Source organism: Poecile atricapillus, chromosome 5, assembly GCF_030490865.1.
Source record: "Poecile atricapillus isolate bPoeAtr1 chromosome 5, bPoeAtr1.hap1, whole genome shotgun sequence".
Taxonomy (NCBI): Eukaryota; Metazoa; Chordata; class Aves; order Passeriformes; family Paridae; genus Poecile; species Poecile atricapillus.
The window spans coordinates 22,575,235-22,596,126 of NC_081253.1; the positions used below are offsets into that span (position 1 = coordinate 22,575,235).

The following is a 20,892-nucleotide window of genomic DNA, read 5'->3' on the forward strand; positions in this document are numbered from 1 at the left end:
ATCCCAGTCCTGCTCTGTATTATTAATTTTATTAAGCTGCAAGTTCTTATATTTCAGTCTGTTGTCAGCTTTACAGATTTTTACAGCAGCAGTTGAAATGTAGTGGAGCTGAATGAACGCTTCTTCTGTTCAGTGTTCCGTGTCGCTCCAGATACCAGCGCAATCCCACTGCAGGCTTCCGTTCAGTCCCACTAAGCCTTCCAGGAAAAGAAAACTACGCTGCCATCAAGATAATATCCGATCAATTAAGCATGTCTGGGAAAGCATTTCTTAAAAAATGGTGGGTCTAAGCTTATGAAAACCTTTCAGACAGCTCTTATTGTAAAGTGACACTGATATTTCCAGGCTTAATTTATGTCTTTGAGAGACATGGTGAAGCTAGAGGAAAAGGAGGACAAGGATGCCGCCTGAGAAGGAAGTTTTTTTTGGTGCAGCTCCTCCCATTTACCTCTATTTACTGCCACGGAGTCCAGCATAGGCTTCAGTTTCACATTCAGCTTCACTAGACACTGAAAGAAGATTAAAAAGAGGATGAGAGAAAAAATACTGACAGTATATCCACTTCTTTTAAGGACAGTCCACGGCTTAGCAGGGGCACAAAAGAGTTTAGTCTGCACTATGCCCCTACCCTCCCCACTCCCAACTGTAAATACCTATGGAGGTAAATTTATTGTTCCCATTGAGTCCTCTTTATCTATCTGACTTGTTTTATGTAAGGCTTTAAGCCACCAAAAATGTAAGAAAAAGCATGTAAGATGGCAGAGATGCCACTCAGCTACTTTTTTAAGTAAAAAAACCTTTTCTTTTACTACTTGCAATCCTTAAACATAGCCCTTTTGAGGGATCCCCACATGCCTGAGACTACCATCTATGGCATCTATGAGCAGGAAGGTCCACTGGCTGGATGACAAGCTGGACAAAACTAAAATAATCTCCCTAGTGCTATATTCTTTTATCCTCTAGATGACTAAACCACAACTGTATTGTGCTTTCCCAAGCTGGCAGAAAAAAACAATTAGCGTGTGCTCAAATGAAAGAAATATAAATGAGTTTTCTTTGGTTTGAGGTTGCACTGAAATCACCTCTTCTCTACATATCCAGTCCAAAGCTCGTAGAGGCCAGTAAGAATCTTTAATCTGGTTTCATCTGGCTTTGAATACATCCCCAGATTATGAAATTCCTGCATACCTTTGCTACAGGTTTATTTTACCTTCTTCTTTAATATAACCTGTTTATATGCAAAGTCCACAAGTGGTTCACTTGTTTTGTGTATCTCTATTAAAGACAGAAATTAACAGAGGCCGTGGATGTCAGGAAAGGGTTAACCAGTTGCCTCCCGAGTGGTCATGTAATGTGTCCTTTCAGGACAGAGGAGTGCTCTTTTGCAGCTTTTCTGATTAGCAAGCAGTAGCTTTTGCTGAGACCTGGGCAGCATGCTTTCTCCTATAACATGGAAACTATGTATTTGTCATTGGAAAAAAGGGGTTGGTGCTAGATTAAAAACTAAAAAGGACAAAGAAGACAGCAAAAGTTGTTCTTCTGAAAGTGCACAAAATTATAAGAAAACGAAAGGAAAGGGGAAGCAGGTACCTTTGCAGTTGATAAGTTTTTGCTTTAAATAGCAGGGTTGCAGCAACTGATTTAAATGGTCCCCAGAGCCCAGACACCACTAAAGAACTGGATTTTTTTATAGCTAGCTTGCAAGCCATGGGAGCTTGGCTTGAAGTCTTGGTAGATTTTTAATTGAGCTATTTTATGATAATTAAGGGTTAATGGCCTGATTTTAAGATGTGCTGAAAACTTGCAATTTCAGTTTACTTCGGTAGGAAATATGAATGCTCATTGCTTAGAAAAAATCACATCATGAGGAAGAAGCTGGAACTTGAATCAAATTCACTTGAAATGATTTCCTTAGAATATGGCCCAGACTGGACAGATAATTTTGCAATCTTGGGCCTGGGGTAAGGGGCAGGGTTCACTGCAGTCTCTGCCCCATAGAGCATTGGTTCCGCTGATGGTCATTTATTTTATAGAATGGATGAGGATTTTTAACATTCCCATTACCATGCCTCACAACTCAGCATTTTTATATCTTTATTTCAGACTGTTGTGTATTCCTTAAACCTAATTTGGTAGAGTCTAAAACAGAGAGGCAGTAATGCATTATAAACAGCTGAAAGTATCTGAAAAGCTCACTGTCATTACCATCAACACCTGCATTACCACTGTCAGCTCAGTGTCCAGAGGTAGCACATGAGATACTCAGCCCTTGACAGCAACGTATCAGATCCTTTCTGCACAAGGCCAGTGTCTTCAAAAAGATTTTGTGAAGTATTTTTCCAATATACACCTCAGATTTAAATATAAGTAAGTAAATAAATAATTAAAATATATAAGCCAACAACCCGGTGGTTAAATCACTGTTTAAAAATCAGTATGCTTCAAACCTCTCTAAGCACAAAGGTGTTCTGCACTCACATCCTGTCAGCCCCAGGATGTGTAAGTACAAAATGCAGTACAGGCTGTTCCTGTGTATATATCTATATATACACACTATATATACACTAATATATAGACTATACCCAGGAACCTATAGCAGCTACAGGCAGCATAGAGAAGACAGAGCTCACTGGGGCTGCAGACTCTGTCTCAGTGTGGCTGTGCAGCTCTCCACTATGTCTGTGTCCTTTCTGTGACCTTGCTTTTTTGCCAAGACTGACCACAAGACCAGGATACTTTCCAGCCTAGTGCCAGGGAGCAATTGCAGAGCTCTGGGCATGACCTCGTGCTGTGCCTGTCCCTCCAGGCCTTGGCATCTGCCATGGCTTATGGCAGGAGACAGCCCTGCCCCGTACTGTGCCAGGATGGCTGCGAGTGCTCGAGGTGCGTACAGCAATTAGCTTTGCAGAAACTACAGCAGGGACCAGGAGCCCAAGTAGGCTGGGAATAGATTCAGGAAGCACTCCCACAGTTCTATGGTAATCACTGTTATCTTTTGAGCTGTAAACATATTTTAAATCTGTAAGTAAATACACATGTATTTCTTCAAAATATAGGTCTAAGTGGACATTAGAGTCTAATAGTCCAGGTGCAACAGAGGCTACCAGGTAAATAACAAGAACGGTTAACTACTAACATTAAATTTGATGAAATAGATTAAAAGGAGTATTTAAGAAAGAGTAAACCATGTCTTTGATTTAATTTTTACCATAGCACCAGCAATTAATTCAATGGAATACATACAAAATATATAGTGTAATTTTAAGAAACTTTATTTTGTTACACATTAATTTAGATTAGTGATTCTTGACAGTGCAGATTTTGCACTTGGTCTATAAACTGTCTTTATTCAGACATTGATTTGATGTTTGAACCACTGCTTCTGTATTTAGTATCCTTTCACTTTGGGACTTTTTCATTCTGATCTAGTCTTTTAATTAAACTGACTACTATAATTCCTATGGAAATTAGCTTTTATTTTATTTTTTCCAGCTACCAAAGCATTTCAGTAGGGCTTCTCTGATACAAAGTGCACAAATTGGATTTTATTTCTTCTTGAGATGTAATTAAAAACTCATTTGATTACTATATATCTGGCCATGTTTTAATTATTAAACTCCAGTAATCAATTTGCTTTTATGAAGCTTCTGGGAAATTATCTCAAAAGCAACACATTTCTCTCCCTTCTGGCAGGGTCTGGACCATTTACTGAATTACATTCATTGCACCTGTTCCTGATCCGGATTAAACCACCAATTTATTCCCAAAGCTCTTTATTTGGCTGTAGCCTTGTCAGGGTTTTCCACCTCCTGGCTGCAGTTTTTGCTTTCCATTTTATTGCATGAGAACCCCTTGACGTACTGCTCCTCCATACCACTATTTTTGATGCATGCCTCTCGCAAACAGCTTTGCTCATGATCTGTCTAATTTGGTATCTAGGTTCTTAATGTCTTATTTATTACTTGCCTTGCTAGGGAAAGGCTTGGTCTTCACCAGCTGTCTGACATGGGATACCAGCACATGAAGTCAGAGGCTGCAGCAGCGCCCTGTTGCTGGTCCCTGCTTGCTGGGGCGGGCAGGCTGGGAGCTGGCAGGCAGCCGGGAGAGGGGGACAGGGAACCCCTGCCTGGGGGAGCTCCTGTTTCCCGAGGCCTGGGACCTCACTGCCCACTTGCAGTCTTTCCACTGCAGTGCAGCTGCCTTGCTACACAGCAGGGCATCCGTGACCTTCCCCATTCCACCCCCTTTACTGTAAAAGCTGTTCTTAGTTGCAGAATGATAAAGCATGGGGGAGGCACTGCCTGCTCCAGCATTAGGAAAAACCGGAGAGGTTTGCAGTTCCCTTCTGCATCCATGTGTTACCTCAGATGCATGACTGAGCTGTTTGTCAGAAAGTTACCGTGTAGCAGCGTCTTTTTCGTAGCTCCTTCATTTATTTAGATGTCTTTTAGGATTGTGTACTACTCTGCCCACAGCATTCTTTCCCAAGGTATAGCTCTGCTTACGTATAAGCTCCTCCAGCACAAGAAAAGGTTAAAGACACTTCAGCACTACATTGTGTGCACCGGAGAGAGGGGCAGGGCTGCCTGAAAGAAGAGCTCAAAATGGGGAAGAGCATAAGATACTCAGAGGGAGTTATTTATGTGAGAAGCTAAGGAGGCCAGAGTGGCTTGGGTTTTTTTCTCATTTCCTTGTGTATAGAGATGTATGCTTTGGTAGGTAAAGCATGTAGACTCCAGAAACAGTAACAGTAGAAGCAAAGCCCTTCAGGGAGAGGGTGATGGGGAACAGTGGAGGCATTTGTTTGTACCTCTGGGTACCCACTTCCTGGGTTGAAATGGGGTGTGGGGGGAAGAAGACTTCATCTGCTACATCACCTTCATCTCTGGGGAAGGATATTAGCAAAACTGCCAAGATGCAACACAGATGTGTACAAGGGACTAAACTATTTGTAAAGCAAATACAAAATTTTGTTGTATTCTAAGACAAATCTCTTTAAAGAGGAGCACAATATGTCCTAACCTACAAACACTGCAGGACTTCCAGAGTATATACTTTTCTTTTTGCCTCCTTCCTGCCAGAGATTCTCATCCAAATATTGACCAATTCTGACCTTGCTTAACTTATGAGCTTTGACAAGATTACAGCTCATGAAAGTATGGTTGCGGGGCTAATATTTGTAAAGTGAGTTTATGGAATAAGACCATATAAATTCATTTTTATGACTGAGCACATATAAAAAAGTTATAGGTCTCAGTGTTCACTCTACTTTGGAACCCAATGGTTTCTAATGAATCACTTTTATTATGTAGGCAGTTTCTTAGTTGGAAGGGAGGACCAGTGACCGAGAAGCCATGGGGATAAATCCAGACTCGGTGTAAGCATATGAAGCATTGTTGAAGTCAGGAGTCATGACCAGTTACAGCAAAGCTGAATTGGACTCCTGAGTTTTGCTGAAGTGGCTTTCACATGAGAATACATAGGCCAAAGGTGAGCCATCTATCTGAAAGTCCTTGAACTTCAGATTAGTTCAGATAAAAGGGAACCTGTGCTGCAGTTATCCATAGATTTTATCTTCATAATACAAATACTTGATGGAAGTTGTTTAGAAAACCCAAGAGTATTTCTGTATATATGCCCATATACTAAACCCCCAAAAATTGCTAGAATTCTACTTTCCATAGTACAATACAGGAGATAAAAGTGATACAGAGAAGATGTAGGGATTAACTTCTATGAACCCTTGGCTGTGTGTGTATATGAATTAATTATTAGCCCTACTGATTCAGGACTGTATTTAATCATTATGTTCTGCAAAAAAAGTACAGTATTTGTGAGGGGGTTGAGTTCATGAAAAAAAAATTTATTGCAATCTCCTTGTGGTTGAAGGGGACCTTGTTTATTCCTTTAAGGCCTTAATGAGGAAGGGTCCAGGTCATCATGTACATAATGCATTAGTGGATTACTTTATCATTTCTGCCAGGGAATTTTTTCAGATGCCTAAAAATGTAATTAGATTTAATGAATATATTACTAATTTCCCTTATAGAAAACAGGAGTTTCTTTTAGTTTCTCTCTAAAAATTGTTAGTGGGTGGAAGCCAGTTGTGACTGGAAAGGGATCTAATACATGCACAAGTGTTCTGCTCTTCCATTGTGAATTAATGTTAAGCTTCTTTCTGGTGATGGTACACTGGAAGAATAATACTGTACTCCTCTGGAAGTAAACTACTATAGTGGGATGATTATGAAGTAAGATTAACCCTTGGTGAAATGTGCTGGGCACTTCAGGGAGGAAAATATGTACAGAGCTCCTGGTAGCAAAACGTGCTCTGACCAATATGATGCACTTTATGCTGCCAGAGGGAGAGCGATTCTGAAGGAATGGGACCAACTGAAGTAGCTCTACTGATGTATTGCTACACTGCAAAGGATTCATCTGTTGTTCATTACAATTTCATGAAACCAAGGGTTTGCTTGGAAGAGTTATTATTTCATAAACAACTTCTTATTTAGCTCTACTTTTTATGGTTTTGATTCTACATCTAGAGCATGTGAGAGACAGAATGTTTCTGACTCCTTTCCTTTCAACATTTTAACCAAGCAGCTGATCAATGTCTTTTGCCTTGCTATTAAATGGATTTTGAAAAATTCTTCAAATCATATCAGTCTCATATGTCGATTTAGTTCTTTGAATTTACCCTCAGCTGGGAATTCTGCAGGCAACCGTGATTCTGTTGTGTTAAACACTTACTTGAAGTGTTTCATCCATCATCATTTCTAGTCCTTTTCTGATGCAATGTAGTTTGTGCTTTGTCTTTCTTGAAAACTGAATGGCTGTTAAATTATCCATTCATCTTCTTTCAGATTTGCTGTACAATTTGAGTTCCCTCTATTGGCTGTCTCTTCTACCTTATCTGCCAACTTTTCAATCTGCTTCCTCAGATCTTTATATACGTTTCCATACATGACTGCCATGTCCTTCACAACACATTGGGCAGATAATTCTATGTAAAACAGCAGCAGAAATTATAATATTACAAATTATTCCATTTTTCTCACAGATTAGGGTGAAAGCCTTTAGTGAAGCTTAGCTTCCCTGAAGTCAGTGGGAAATGTTTGTTTTTCTGTCTTCTCCCAAATACCTTTGTTGATGAACTGCCCTTTCAGCTGAGTCTGTTTTGGCATAAGATGACTCAGAAGTAAGCTGAAGTACTCTTGTCTGAAGGAAGAAAAGTACTCCTTTCTGCTGCCTCTTCTAAACATTTGGGAGAAACTTGTAAATTCTTAAAATTGTTGATTATAATACAATATTACATCAATAATCTCACCAAGTTATGAAAATCATGGCAAAAATAATCTAATTTTCAAAGGCAAAATGAAACCCTCCCTGTTGTCAGAAAACAGAAAATGAGGGTCAGGATCCTTGCTTTACCTTTTGTAAAAAGGTGTTCATGATAGTCACAGACAAAAAAAATCTGTGTTCTGAAACCACCAAAACTATGCTTTTCCGTATTATACGTGAAATATATTATACGTGAAATAGTGACGGACTTAGATGGAAATTGCAAATAAAATAATTCTTTCTATTCCTAGTTTTTCTTTCATGTATAGCTCTTCTTAACCTTTTCTGTTAGTAAGAAAGTAGCAGACAAAAGCTTCTCAGATTAAGGGAAATAGGTAAGAAAAATAATTTGGTAATGCTTATTCCATTTACTGGAAGTTTTAATACAGGGATAGAAACTGAGTTTTCTGAAAGTTCCAGAGAATTCATTCTGGGTTTCCTCATTTACATTCATCATTGGTAGACAAGAAACAAAGAAAAGTGCTGAACCTACTTAAGTTCCTACTTCGAGGCTACAGAGAGATCCTTCTACTGTGCCAAAAATCTCTTTTCTCTGGGCCAAACCCTTATTCCTAACATGGTCCTTAGCTACCAGCTTCCCCCCAGCACTGGTATTTGGCCTGATTAAGTTTCCTCTGACGCAAATTTCTTACAAACACAGCAGAATATGTTGCACCTGCTTTTCCTTGGTTAATATTACCCACTGGATTTCAACAGAAAGGGAGACTAATTCATCTGCCAACATCTGTTTGATCTGCCTCAGTCCCTGCTATCACAGACTGCATCCCGGGCTGATGGACCTTGCTAATCCTTGTCAGCCAGGCACCCTCAGGAAGCATTAATGCTTTATCTCTCACTCTCTGTGTCCAAATCAAATGTCAGAAACAAACTCTGCCAAAAGTGTTCATCTTTGTGGTGTTCTTTAGGATCTATTGAAAGTTATCCTCTTCCTTCAACATGCTACAAAGGAAAAGCTGGCTTCAATGAGAATCACACAGAGCTGATCAAATAGCTTCCATTGAACAGATCCTTCCACACAGCTTAGTCCTGATTATTTTTGTTTGTTTTTTTTTTTTATTAAAACACTTAACAACTTATGAACATGTTTCATGAACTGTCTATATATATGCATGCTGAACAGCTAGTGAGTTCCCTGCTCTGACTAGTTGCTAACTTAAAATATAAGAGCAGTGCCCTGACTTTCGTATCAACAATCCCAGGAATGGGTGAATGGTGGAAAACCATTTCCAAAATATTCATACAGATAAACTCATCTTGTTTAAATAATTTTAGAAGTTTTTAGATTCTAATTGTATAGATGGAACAGAAACATCTGAAGGAAGAAGTCATTGTTTTGGCTGCATCCAGTGACTCTTGCCTGGGTAAGGACTAAGCCATGCCATACAGTCCATTCTGGACAGGCAGGGTTTCTCAGAGGAGTGGAAACCCTGAATTTCTTATACAGTATTTCATCATGCAAAATTGCAATTGAAGGACAGAGGGAAAGGAATAGAAGTGGTAACTGAGGAAGGGCTGCATTGGGATATAGCAGTGTAAGCATGATTGTTGAAGAACACCTTTTTAATGTTCTCTGCAAAGGAGGGGCTGATCTCCTGTCTAATAATTTCAAGTAAAGTAAATACCTTTGGGAAAAAAATCATGGTGTGTGTGTATGTACTTCCAATTCAAGTATCAAAGTCAAATCTTGAACCAGAAAAGTTAAAACACAGAAAGCCATGACTGTTAAAGATTTCTGTGTATTTTTTCCGTGCTTTGTAGAAGCTCTGCCATTTATGACACCCTGTGCATTTGATCTAAGTTTAGAAGCAGAATAGATGCTTTTGCTGCTACATTATCATAGACAACAAATAGATTTCATTACAAGGCCAGGCATTATCTTCTGTAGGAAGGTAGGCATATCAGAGCTCTTGGAGCTGCAGACAAAGTGATTACATTTCTTTGTAAGTACTTCAGACAATTTTAAAGAAGGAATCTGTCCCTCTATTCAAAACATTTAATGTACTTGCTGGGCTAAATGTTTCTACTCTTCCCAGGTTCCCCCTAGAATCCTGGATGGAGTAATGCAAATTCAATTCTGTAGATACTATTATATGCTTGAAGTTCTCAATACCCAAGAAAATCTTGAATAGCTCTAAAAATAGCACTAAAATGGAGCAGTTCAAGGGAGCACTAAGGTAGAGGTGAGCAGGGCAATCTCAGGCACGCATAAGTTGTAAAAGCCATGAGCTTCTTTATCTTCCACAAAGACATCTCCCTTAAATTTAAATAGCTGCTGTCATTGTCACTGACTACCTGACTATGTATTTATCTGCTCAGAAGCAGAGTGCATGGCCTTTGGCCCTGCTATTCATAGCGTTACTGTCTCTGCCTAACAATGCCCTGAACAGAGCTGGGTTTCTGTTAGCATCTTTTGTTTGATGTGAATCGCTGAAGCTTTGATGTTGTTTGTGAGAAATATAAAGGTTTAAAAGAATAAGATCTTCACTCTCCCACTCTTTGTGCTCCCCACAGAGAAATCTAATCTGAGTTGGGAAAAATCTGTGACTGATCTGTTCTTAGGTAGACACAAATGATAGAGTGCAGAAGAGAAATCTCTTAGTGTTGAAACTCTTAGCATCTCTTTACTGGAGGGTCAGAGAGGTAATTTGTCTTAATGATCAAAATTCTGTTTCATGTTACATAAACATTTATAAATAGGTACAAAATACTTCCTCTGTGTGAACACAACTGTCAGCAAAGACATAGTTTTTTATTTTCGGTGGGATGCTTGAAGTTTTCTGCTTTAGTTGCATGCACTTCCTCCTTATAGGATATTCTAGCAAAACAAGGGATTGACTATTTTATACTGAAGCTACATTAGTAGGTTTGAAATATTCTACGGTTTCAAAAAGGTGCATTTTTCTTTAAAGAATATTATTCTAATAAGCTTGTTTCTCATCTTTATTGATAAATGCTTTTCTTACTGTCAGTTTTGGATTTGAAGAGCAAATGTGATGCAGTAAAGTGTAACTAAAGCTCCTAAAGTCTGAGATTCAGTGTAAATGGATTGCTGTTTTGCTACTCGAGGCAAAAACTACTGTAACATAAAAATACTCTGATCTGGGATCACTACAGTAACAAAAAAAGTAAATAATAAAACTGTAATGTCCTAAGTGTAATAAAATGCAATGAACAAAAAATTGGGATGCTTTTATCTTCACAGACCTTTGATCCACAGTGTGGAGGAAATGGATTTGATTACTAAGATATGAAATTGGAGGTGACTTGATTCCTACATTGAGCAGCAGATAGGGGAGAGAGCAAGGGAGCAGAGCTGTGGCTTACCTTCTGCCAGGAGCAGTCAGGTTAACAGAGGAAGCACAGAGGTTTTGGATTTAGACACTTGGATATGGGAATACTGTGCATAATTCCAGATATTAATTATTTTTTTAATATATATATAGCTGCATATAGCTATAAAGACCTTCAGTCTTTACAGTAACTCATGGTGTGATACATTTTGTGTATCACTGACCTTCTTTCTTCTGGGTGGGATAGGAATTCCAAGGGGCAGTCAAACAGGACTGCTAATGGAAGTTGCATAGATCTTGTTGATTCGCTAGTCACTTGTAAACCTTCTAACTAAAAGGGGCCAAACTCAGGGACAGTCCTAGCCAGGGAAGTAGAGGGATGTGATGTTCCCCAATAAAGGAGACTTCATTACCCTTTACCTGGGAGAACTACTGCACCTCAAAATGAGCTGTCTTGAGCTACCTTCGGGAAATGCGGAAAGCAGAGCAGATAGAGCCAAATCTCCACAAAGGATATTTCAGAACTGAGGAAAAAGCTCTAGAAGAGCCATAACTAAAATGTGCTGCAAAGTTTATGTATTGTTTTAAGTATGAATCATTCCTCATGGGCACTCTGGTGCAGCCTAGTTCCTAATCTTGGACTGCAGAGAGGATAGATTGTTCTGGTACTGTGAGAGGCACTGGGATGGTATCAGACCACTCCTGGAAGTTTGGGCTGTGAATTTTCTTCAGTACTGCATACTTCAGATGATCTCAGCTACCAGGAACAGCCTGCTCTTGGGAGTTACTTTGAACAAAGACAATTTCAGGGAGCTCTGCTGATCTCACATAGACTCTAATGGGAGTTGCCAGCATTCAGTGGTTGCTGGGATCATCTCTGCTGTGTGTGTGTGTGTGTGTGTGTGAAGAACACAGAGCAGATCATTAGGACTGGCACATTCCCCAGAGCATTCCCTTTGAGGCTCTGGATGCTACAGAATCCCACGTGGATTCAGGATTTCTAATCACTAGCATGGAAAAAAATAAATACAAAAGCTTTGGTTTTGTTCTCTATGGTTTAATGTTGTAGTTTTGGTATGAAAATAAGTGTTAAATGTTTGTGGGTTTTTTCAAACATGGTTTTTCTAAGTACTGTGGTAGTGAGCTATAGGAGTATTGCTAATATTTTACTGATTTATCAGCTGCCACTGCATCTCTTTATATTGCATTTGTAATTCTCTCCCCACATGCAGTTCTTACAATGTACTACAGTGGCAAGAATTTTAAAGAATGTAAAAAAACCCACCAACCCAAAATCTAGGATGTGGCCAGAGTTGTATTTTTCAGCCAGCCCGAGACAGCGGATTTACAATGCCTGAATACTCTGCTGATGGGATCTGTGTATTGAAGTTTGATTAAGCTGGATGTGAAAATTAAAACTTGGCTCCACACTGAAGAGAGAATCTCCTGCAGTGTGATACTATGGCATCAAGTTTTCTGTTTACCCCTAAGGCTGATGCGGCTGTGACTTCCAGGTTTGATGGTGTCTCTTTTTTAAGCTGTTGAGCAGCAGGCTAATGGCTGCACAGCATGATGCAAGCACAGTGGAAAGCAGGGAAATCAGATGTGAATATATTCCCTAGAGATCTCCTGCTAAGATGGAGCTAACTAACCAGAGCTTTAGTGCTCAGATGTAGTTTCCTCATGCAGAGGATGGGCTGATTATCAGCTCTTCCTGCTTTACTGTACATTTTTGGATTACAGATGCTATTAGAAATAATGAATTCTGGTATAATATGCATTCTAGTGTAATATGAGCTATTTTATTGAAAGGAACATTATTTTTAAAGAGTGTCTGTTGAAGATCAGTGTCCATCATCCCTCCTCCATATTGTCCAAAATATCTTGGTCTTTTAAACAATAAACAATATTCTTCTGTGCTTGCTTTCCTGTAATTGTTTGAAAATGGTAGCTGTAGTTTATTTTATCAGGAAAGAGACTGACCTTAGAAAGGGACAGGATCTCTTGGCAAAGCAGCAGCCTGGCTTACTGCTTACACAAGTATCTGCTCTCTGTGTCACAACAGGAATGTGTCACATTGCTGCTGGGTCATCATTTCATTATTTCCATGGTGGCAGCCTCAGATGCCACAAGGTATAGAGGGAAGAGGGGACATTGTCCTTCTTACAGGCCTTATTATGTACTTATTGTATGATATTGGTGATATATGTGGTCTATAAAATGAAAGGAACTGCCAATCCATTTTTACTTGTGTGTAGGGAAGCTACATTCAGGCACAAGTTGATAATTTTAATGTTAATGTGGAAGCTGTTATTGCTGTGTATCATCACTGACCCATTCATTGCTTTGAGGTCTTAGGCAGTTTAGGGTGCACTGGGAACAGGGAGAACTTGTTGCTGTTCCCCAAAGGTGCTGAATGAGAACATCCTCCTGTTTGCTCAGCTGTCAGCAGCCAGTCAGTCTTTGGTGGAATAAGGCAGTCTGCATGGTTTCAGTCAAATCCTGAAGCTGCTTAATCCAAAAAGTCAGAAGCATTGTTCTGATAGGAAAAAATTCTTCGTGAAATGGTGGCTAAGCATTGGAACAGGCTGCTCAGGGAAGCGGTGGAATCACCATCCCTGGAAGCGTGCAAAAATCCTGTAGATGTGGGGCTTAGGGATATGGTTTAGTGTGGACCTGGCAGTGTCAGATTAATGTTTGGACTCAATGATCTTAGAGGTCTTTTCCAACCTTAATGATTCTGTGGTTATCTCTAGCCTTAATAAAGGAGTACTTGGGCATTTACACACCGTGTGCCAAGCACCCAGGCAGCCTGTGTAGAAGCGCCATTAAAAGAGTAAACTGAGTTAAACAGCACAGGTTAAACAACAAATTGCTTGTCACTGACCCTAAAGGCTTGGCCTAGAGTGCCCCTTAGCAGTTTGGGAAGCTGCCAGAAGAAAGTGTAAAGGTTCAGGTTTGCGTTTCCTTTTGCATTACACAGATTTGGACAGGTTTTGGACAAGTTTGACAGCACCTACTGAGACTGCCCCTCTAGCACTCCATACCTCACCCTGATGAGAACCAGTTTGTCTCAAACATAATAAACAATTGCCCTATCAGTCAGTTTCTATAACTTAGAGGGGAATTTACAGACATTATGGATCTTTACAGACAGATCTGAAGACTTCTTCACAGAATTCCAACTTTTGGTAAAGTCAAATACAAGAGTTCAAATAGCCTTCAAAGCAGCTCTGAAAATGAACTCTTTTTCCCTCAAGAGACAGGAACAATCTTCTCTGGACTCTACAGGAGCCGTAAGTAAAAATTACCTCATACAGTGGCATGCAGATGCTATCAATCCACTCAAGCTGCAACCTGGGTAGTTCATGCTTCCTGTTCCGATCAAAAATGGCCTGAATTTAGGAGGAAACAAAACTGTCATGCTTTAATTACACTGGAGTATTTTACAGACACATCATTCAGCACTTTGCAGCTATGATCAAATTCTCACAACCAGAACACTTTGTAAACCATAACCAATCTTTGCAGCTGTCTTCCTACTGCTTTGCCTGGCATGAAAAATAAACTGTTTATTTTCAATTTTGTTTTGAAACTTTTAGGCTGAATGTGTTTGTGTTTTATAATTCTGTATTGTAAAATAAATTCTCCACAGCTGGAGTTGAGCTGGTAAGTAACCTCCTGTAGGAATGTAAAGCAGATGCCTTTGCATAGAATTTTCTCTTTTCTCACATAGGGTTTTGCAGCTCAGCAAAAGAGAGATGGATTTGGGCTGGCTCTTTTCCTCCCAGTTAAATTCTTTAGAATACTTTTTTGTTACCCTTCTTCTGTTGCCTCCAGATAATGGTTGCTCAACATTTTGAGTTATTCAACCTGATAAGGCTTTCTCTTCTAATTGTTCAGAGAAAATCTTTATCAAACTTTCCTAGGCCTTGTTTGGTGCTTTATACCCATCTGCTTTTATTCCACTCAATTCCATTTTATCCCTTCAATCACAGTAGTAAATTTATACTTATAGCAATATATACTTATAGAAATGCATTTCGAATAACACAGATACACAGCTGCAACTGTAAATTGCATTGTAAATGAAGTAAATCTGACAATTTTGATTTCCACAGGTAGCTGTGATTTTTCAGTTCAAGTCTGTATATTAAACCCAACACCTGCTGCTTAGAAATTTCACTGATAGAATAACCTTAGGAACCGATACAGAAAACAGGTAAAAGGGCTCAGTGCAAAAATGGCTATGTTGACTGGAGAGCTTTTATATATGGTTATAAATGCATATCCTTATTGGGCAGAGCTTTTATTTAGTCTAAGGTTTCTCTTTATGTACAAAGTACAGTTCATTTTTCTGAATGAGCCCAACAATATTTTCTTACTCTATTGAAGTTAGCAACTATTTCAGAAGTGATAAAAACTTACTGAAGGGGTGAGTTTCAGTTCAGATCTTTCTCTGTCTCCTTGTTCAAAGAACTCACTTGTTACCAGCTCGGCTGCCTAAAATGAAAATCATTATGAAGATTAGAGTTCTTGTTACATAATTTTTAGGATAATGAGTTTCTGCTCAGACCATGACTTCAGCCTGTGCTTAACTGTAAAGAAATGAATAACCTCACTTAGATGACTGACATCAGGCATGTGTTCATATAATTTTTGGGACTGGGCATACAAGGAGTATAAACAGCCATAGTCAGGCACAAGGACTTATCCCTTTTTGATAGGGAATTGACCTGGGGACTTACATTGCACTGCCAAGACAGCACTCAATGCAGTTATAAGCAATTTACTCAAGAACTGAGACCAAAACAGAAAATGATAGCTTTTTGTTGGCATCCACTATTTTGTTTGTAAAAATGCTATGTAAAACATGCAAGTGCTCTCTGGTTACTTACAGGTTGTTGCCCTATAATAACAAATTTGCTTATCAAAGAAACTTAACCAATTCCCTCTGTTGTTTTAATCTAATATGGATTCATGAAGGGGTTTTTTCCTCCACTAGGCTTTACTTTTTTCCTGGTGACTGTCATCACTATAGGATCTGGAAGTGTAAGAATGAGCTCAGATTTTAATGATCATCTTGATTTAAAATCAAGAAGTGGTAGGTTGGAAGTTAGAATGCATCTTTCTGACTTTTGTGAATGAAGACATTCTATTCAATGCAGAGGTTTGTGCTTCTTAGAAGAAGACAAGACTTAAAAATAAATTTACTTATGGAAACCTGAGGAATTTGAGGAAGTCAAACAGTAAGCAGTTCTGATATATTACTGTACTCCTGTCATGTGCAAGACTTTGAAGGTAAGCACATGCAGCATTTTGAGATTCAAAAAAACTGGAAGCCAATCTACTAAGAGGCATTCACATGCTAAAGCTCCTGTCATGTCAGTGTATTGTTTTTAAGCTAGGAAACTATTTCATAATGCCAAGGAACAAGAGGGTAAACTAAGCAGAAAACCTGTACTTCATAAAATCTCAAAATTTCTTGCTTTAGCAACTGCATGCTAAGTAATGTTCACAAATGCTAAGCTTGTTGTAGTTGAAATAATGAGTACCAAAATACTTTGGAAGTAGGTGAAATGATGTTATAAAGTACTCTTAAATCTTAAGCCAGCCTATCACAGTTTGGAACTTTTATAATGTGCATAATCCAGTGCATTAATAAAATTTGGGATCAATATTCCAGAGAGAGAAATAATTTAACAACTTAGCAGCAGTTAAGGGTTTGCTATGTGTATTGTGTAGAAACAGTCAAGACACAGTATCATCCCTGTCCCTCAGTGCTATTCTGATCACGTTCTCCTCATATCCTTTTCTCTCTTCTTTTATCTGTTTCAATCTTCTCTTCCTGAATTTTTCCATTTTACATGTGGCCTTTATTCCCTTTGTTTCAAATATGTTTGGTTTTTTTTACTTGTGGCACAGTTAAGGTTCAGCTATTTCCTGTTTTGCCTCTGCGGACTTATTGGCACTTCTGCTGGACTTCTTAGCACTTCTGCTCAACCAGGTAATGTTTCAAGAAATCCCAGACTGGATTTTTCAACATGAAGTAAACCTGTATAACTAAGCTGCAAGGGACTTTTCATCTGTAGACCTCAAAAGTGATAAGTATAAAAACCCCAGTTTGACAGAGACTCCAGCACTTATTCAGTAGCACAGCACAAAGATTCACAAATAGGAAAGCAGACCCTACCTGACACTTGGCTGTCAATGAAAATGCAGAAGCTAACTGGGTTAAGGAGGGAAAATGAGGAGGGATTACACACACTGCAGCAGTGGCTGAAAATGGCCAAAAGTGGCACTGAAAAATCTCGTTACTCAAATTTCCTACTGCAGGATAGAAGCAGTGTTCCTGATTTCCATGCGAGGTGACCTGACCATATTCTGGCCAAGCAGAGCAACAGCCTTAGAAGAACTGTTGTCACAGTCTGCTGATAAAACAAAAAAGACTCACTGAAAAGTTACAGGCAAAACTAAAAGCTGAGGTGAAGCCCTCCCCCATTAATGTTTTTTTTATTCAGTTGATATGCATGTAACTTCTGTAGATCCCTTTCAGCTTCTGTTGCTTCCTTGTCTAAGAAATCTGGCTGCTCCTGCATCTCTAGTTATCTGGACTAGCTTTCTCTTTTTCACCCCATCTTTGCAACTATTACTTGCTGTTGCACCAAACTTCCTCCAGGTGTGTACCCAAATCCAGCTGCACTGGTATATTTTCAATTTGCTTCTTGATACTGTCAATTACTCCAAAACCCAACACGCTCTGTCTTCTACTGGCTTTTTCTGGGCCTCAGTGAAGGACAGAGAATGACTAGCACAGACACTGGAAATATTAAGGATGATTTCTGGGTAGAGAAAGATGTCTAGAAGAGGGAGAATCACGGGGCAATGGACAAGAGTTTTGGGACAGGCTGCTTTCTCATATTGTACCTGTTTGCCAATGCTGGATCTGGTTTTTATGTATATTTCTAACAAGCCTACTCAGCATCAGAACACAGAATTTTTATTTGTTGGTTTCTAGGTACAGGACGTTCAAGAAAGCCCTATGCTACACTTGGAGTTTTGCAACATTCTTAAGAAAATGAACACATTTATTTTATCATATATACTGAAGATTTTATGCTAGTGAAAATTTGCAGATAATCTGTTGGTATTTTTGATTTAGGGAAGACTCTGCCATTGCCAAGGAAAACTTTGGCATGAAGCAAGTAAATGCAGCTATATGAGGCTAAATGTCTTCTTTGTTTAATCTGTCCATTTTTGAGTATGGATTTAAAATGTTAGTAAGAGGAGAGGTTGTAAAGCCAGATGTACACACCGGCATGTGTACAGGGAAAGATTACGCAATAAAGCATTTTTTGCAGAAACCCCCTGCTATTTTTTTATAGCATTAATACCGCTGTAAATTGATTCCAGTTTTGGTCCCTTGTAAGCCAGGGCCCTGGGAATATTGTCCTGCCAGTCCCGCCTCCTCCCAGCCCTGCTATTAATCATGACTTGCCTGTCTTGAAATCTCCCACGGTTTGGTCACAGCTCCAAGGTCACAGGCTGTCATTAGCATTGATCTGAAAAACAGAAATGAACAATACAAGCTGAATCAACCTTTGTTGAATTTCTAAACAACTCTGCTCTGGATGCATAAATAAATAATACATATATAAAATGTCAGCTCTGGCACCTTCTTTTCCTCCAGAAAAGAATGGCATGTTTGAAATCTTAGCCATCAGCGTGGCTTTTACATTACAATTGTGCCTTGGAAATCTAATGTGTTGCAGGTTATAAGATGAATTTTGGTAGTGTACATTGCACACTAGAAAAGAAATGATATCGCAAGGGAGTAACTGCTAATTTTGCAATACTTCTAACACTACTTACATTAATACCTATAATATATTAGAAAGCATGTGCTTCACATGATATAAGTAAGGGTATTATTACATAATAACACCTGCAACTGGATTAATTTATATGCCTATTTGTAAGTGACTGCTGTAGCAAGAGAGCCTATAATCACAGGAGGCATCCCAGACACTGTTTAAGCAGTTTCTACTGCTCATCTACAATAAAAATTGAAGATTTACTATGAGCTATATGGTTCCACTGTAGTTTAATACCTAGCTACAACCATGTTTTATATGCATTAGGAGAAAGAAACCATTCAGCTGTAGAAAGCGTTTATGTACAGTACATGATGCAGATAAAAGTCTAAGAAAGTTTAAATGAAGAACAAGGGCACTGAAAATGAAGCATCAAATATATTGCCTGAATCTAAAATTAGGAATGGGTGAAATGGTATGGAAAATAGAAAATGGCCAATATTTTGTCAAAAGACCAAAAGATAACAGAATTTTAATGAAATTTCAGATAAAATGAGACATAATCAGGCATGCATATACAAATACGCACATTTTATTGTCTACAAAGTGTGATCTACTCAAACCACCCACAATGTCTGAGGTTTTAAAAAGGATGCATGCTCAGGGCATTCTTGAGGGATGGAAGGGCACTGAGGTATATGAAAATTCACAGGTACAGACTGAAAGAGCAGAGAAGTGCATGGCCAGTGAAGAAAGGCAGATGAGAGGAAGAAGGATTGGGGAAACAGACAGGAAAAATCTTTGTGTAGAGAGGCAGAATATAGATACTTTCTGGAAAAAGAGCGGAAGGGCTGAACAGGAACTTGTGAAGCTGGGAGAAAGGAAAGAAAACAGAACTGAGTGTGTAGGAGAAATAAAAATGGAGACAGTGAAGTCAAGTTGATTAATGCCAGCTATTTGCTAATGTTTAAAAATCATACCATATATTTCTTATTATGGATTATATTGTTAAAACAAGATACCTTCTCTTGTTATTCTAAACCTTCAGTCCACAATACATGAAATTCCTTCAACAAACATGGCTACACTTTGAAATAACCAGAAAGCAAGAAAAAACAGCGCTTACCGAAATATTTCTCGGTGGTTTTTTGTATTCCAATCATAACCGCCTTTACTGACAAGTTCAAAAAACTCTGTCCTTCTCCTGCAAAAAACCAAATTGTCAGAGAAGGAAACAAGACACTTCCAGGGCAGCACTGCAGCAGAAACGTTTCTCTGTGTGATACAGAATCACTGCACCTCATGTATTATTGTTAAAGCTGTTACACTGACAGTCCATTTAAGCGAAACATACTAATTTTCAAACATGTTCTATAAATGTCTGTTATCAATGTCACAGTTGCCTAGTAAAAGCAATATTGGATTTATGCTCTCCGCAGATAAGGAAATGAATGGCTCTGAAATGTTCAGTCTTCCACAGAAGCATGAAATGTTCACCTACAGCAGTGGACAGACAGACGATAGAAATATCCCAGAAATACACACACTTCTGTTTTCTTGTCCTTGCAAAATGGTTTTTACTTCTATATCCTGAAGGGTTTTTCAGAGATGTGCAATTCCTGTTATTTCCAGCACACAGAAAGAAACAGAGACACACAGGAGCTGCTGCTGTCTTGAGTTCATAGTTCTTTTAGACTGGAAACTAAGTCTCCCTGCTTGGTCCCACGGTTTATCTTCTCATGCTTTCTTCATGTCCTCAAACAGGGACAAAACATGAGATGGACAGAACATGTTAATGCTTGATTGCTACCTTTAAGAATCAAAATTCTGACTCATAGTCTGTAATCTTTTATGGCACTGAGACTCCAAGCAGCTCTTACCGCTTGCGATGTGACTACATTATGTAGTCACAAAATATAGCAGAACATGAGGTACAAAATATTGGAGCCATTTTCCCCCAGTGACATAACATATGAGCATCAAAGCTGGAAAACAAATAAATACCTGTGTCCTGAGTGGCAGTCCAGTGCCCCATCTCATATGAGACTGTGCTCTTTGTCAAGAGGAAATGTAGTTAGATTCAACAGGAGAGAGTTTGCAAAGTCTTGTATTTTCTATGCTTACTTCAACTAGACTGAAATTTGGAGCAGTGATTATTGACAGTGCAGTCTGATGGCAGCCAGTACACGTTTGCACACAAGGAGATGCACGCTTCCAGAAACACTCCTTTGATCAGTGGACAGAACATTATGTGGGGCATGTTGCAATGTTCTGGTCCCTGTCATGGTTATATGACCAGTCACTCCTACTGTAAGGCTTTTTTCTATAATGGATTTTATACAGCAGCTAGAAGATGGCTATAAAAGGGCTGCACGATGATATCAAATACCTTATAATTTGGGAAATAAAAGATTTCATTTAGA

The 20,892-nt window shown here is 39.0% G+C and overlaps 1 protein-coding gene across 1 annotated transcript in view; it reads right to left on the reverse strand.

Moving 5' to 3' along the window:
* Nucleotides 1–311: 311 nt before the first annotated feature.
* Nucleotides 312–20,892, reverse strand: part of PDE11A (phosphodiesterase 11A) — a 105,714-nt gene continuing 85,133 nt past the window's right edge. Inside the window, exons 16-20 of the mRNA XM_058840508.1 lie at nucleotides 19,596–19,673; nucleotides 18,150–18,217; nucleotides 15,084–15,154; nucleotides 13,967–14,050; nucleotides 312–509 (exon numbers count right to left, since the gene is read on the reverse strand). Of these exons, the coding sequence (XP_058696491.1) occupies nucleotides 348–509; nucleotides 13,967–14,050; nucleotides 15,084–15,154; nucleotides 18,150–18,217; nucleotides 19,596–19,673 (463 nt within the window). The 3' untranslated portion in view covers nucleotides 312–347. The remainder of the gene's footprint in view (nucleotides 510–13,966; nucleotides 14,051–15,083; nucleotides 15,155–18,149; nucleotides 18,218–19,595; nucleotides 19,674–20,892) is intronic.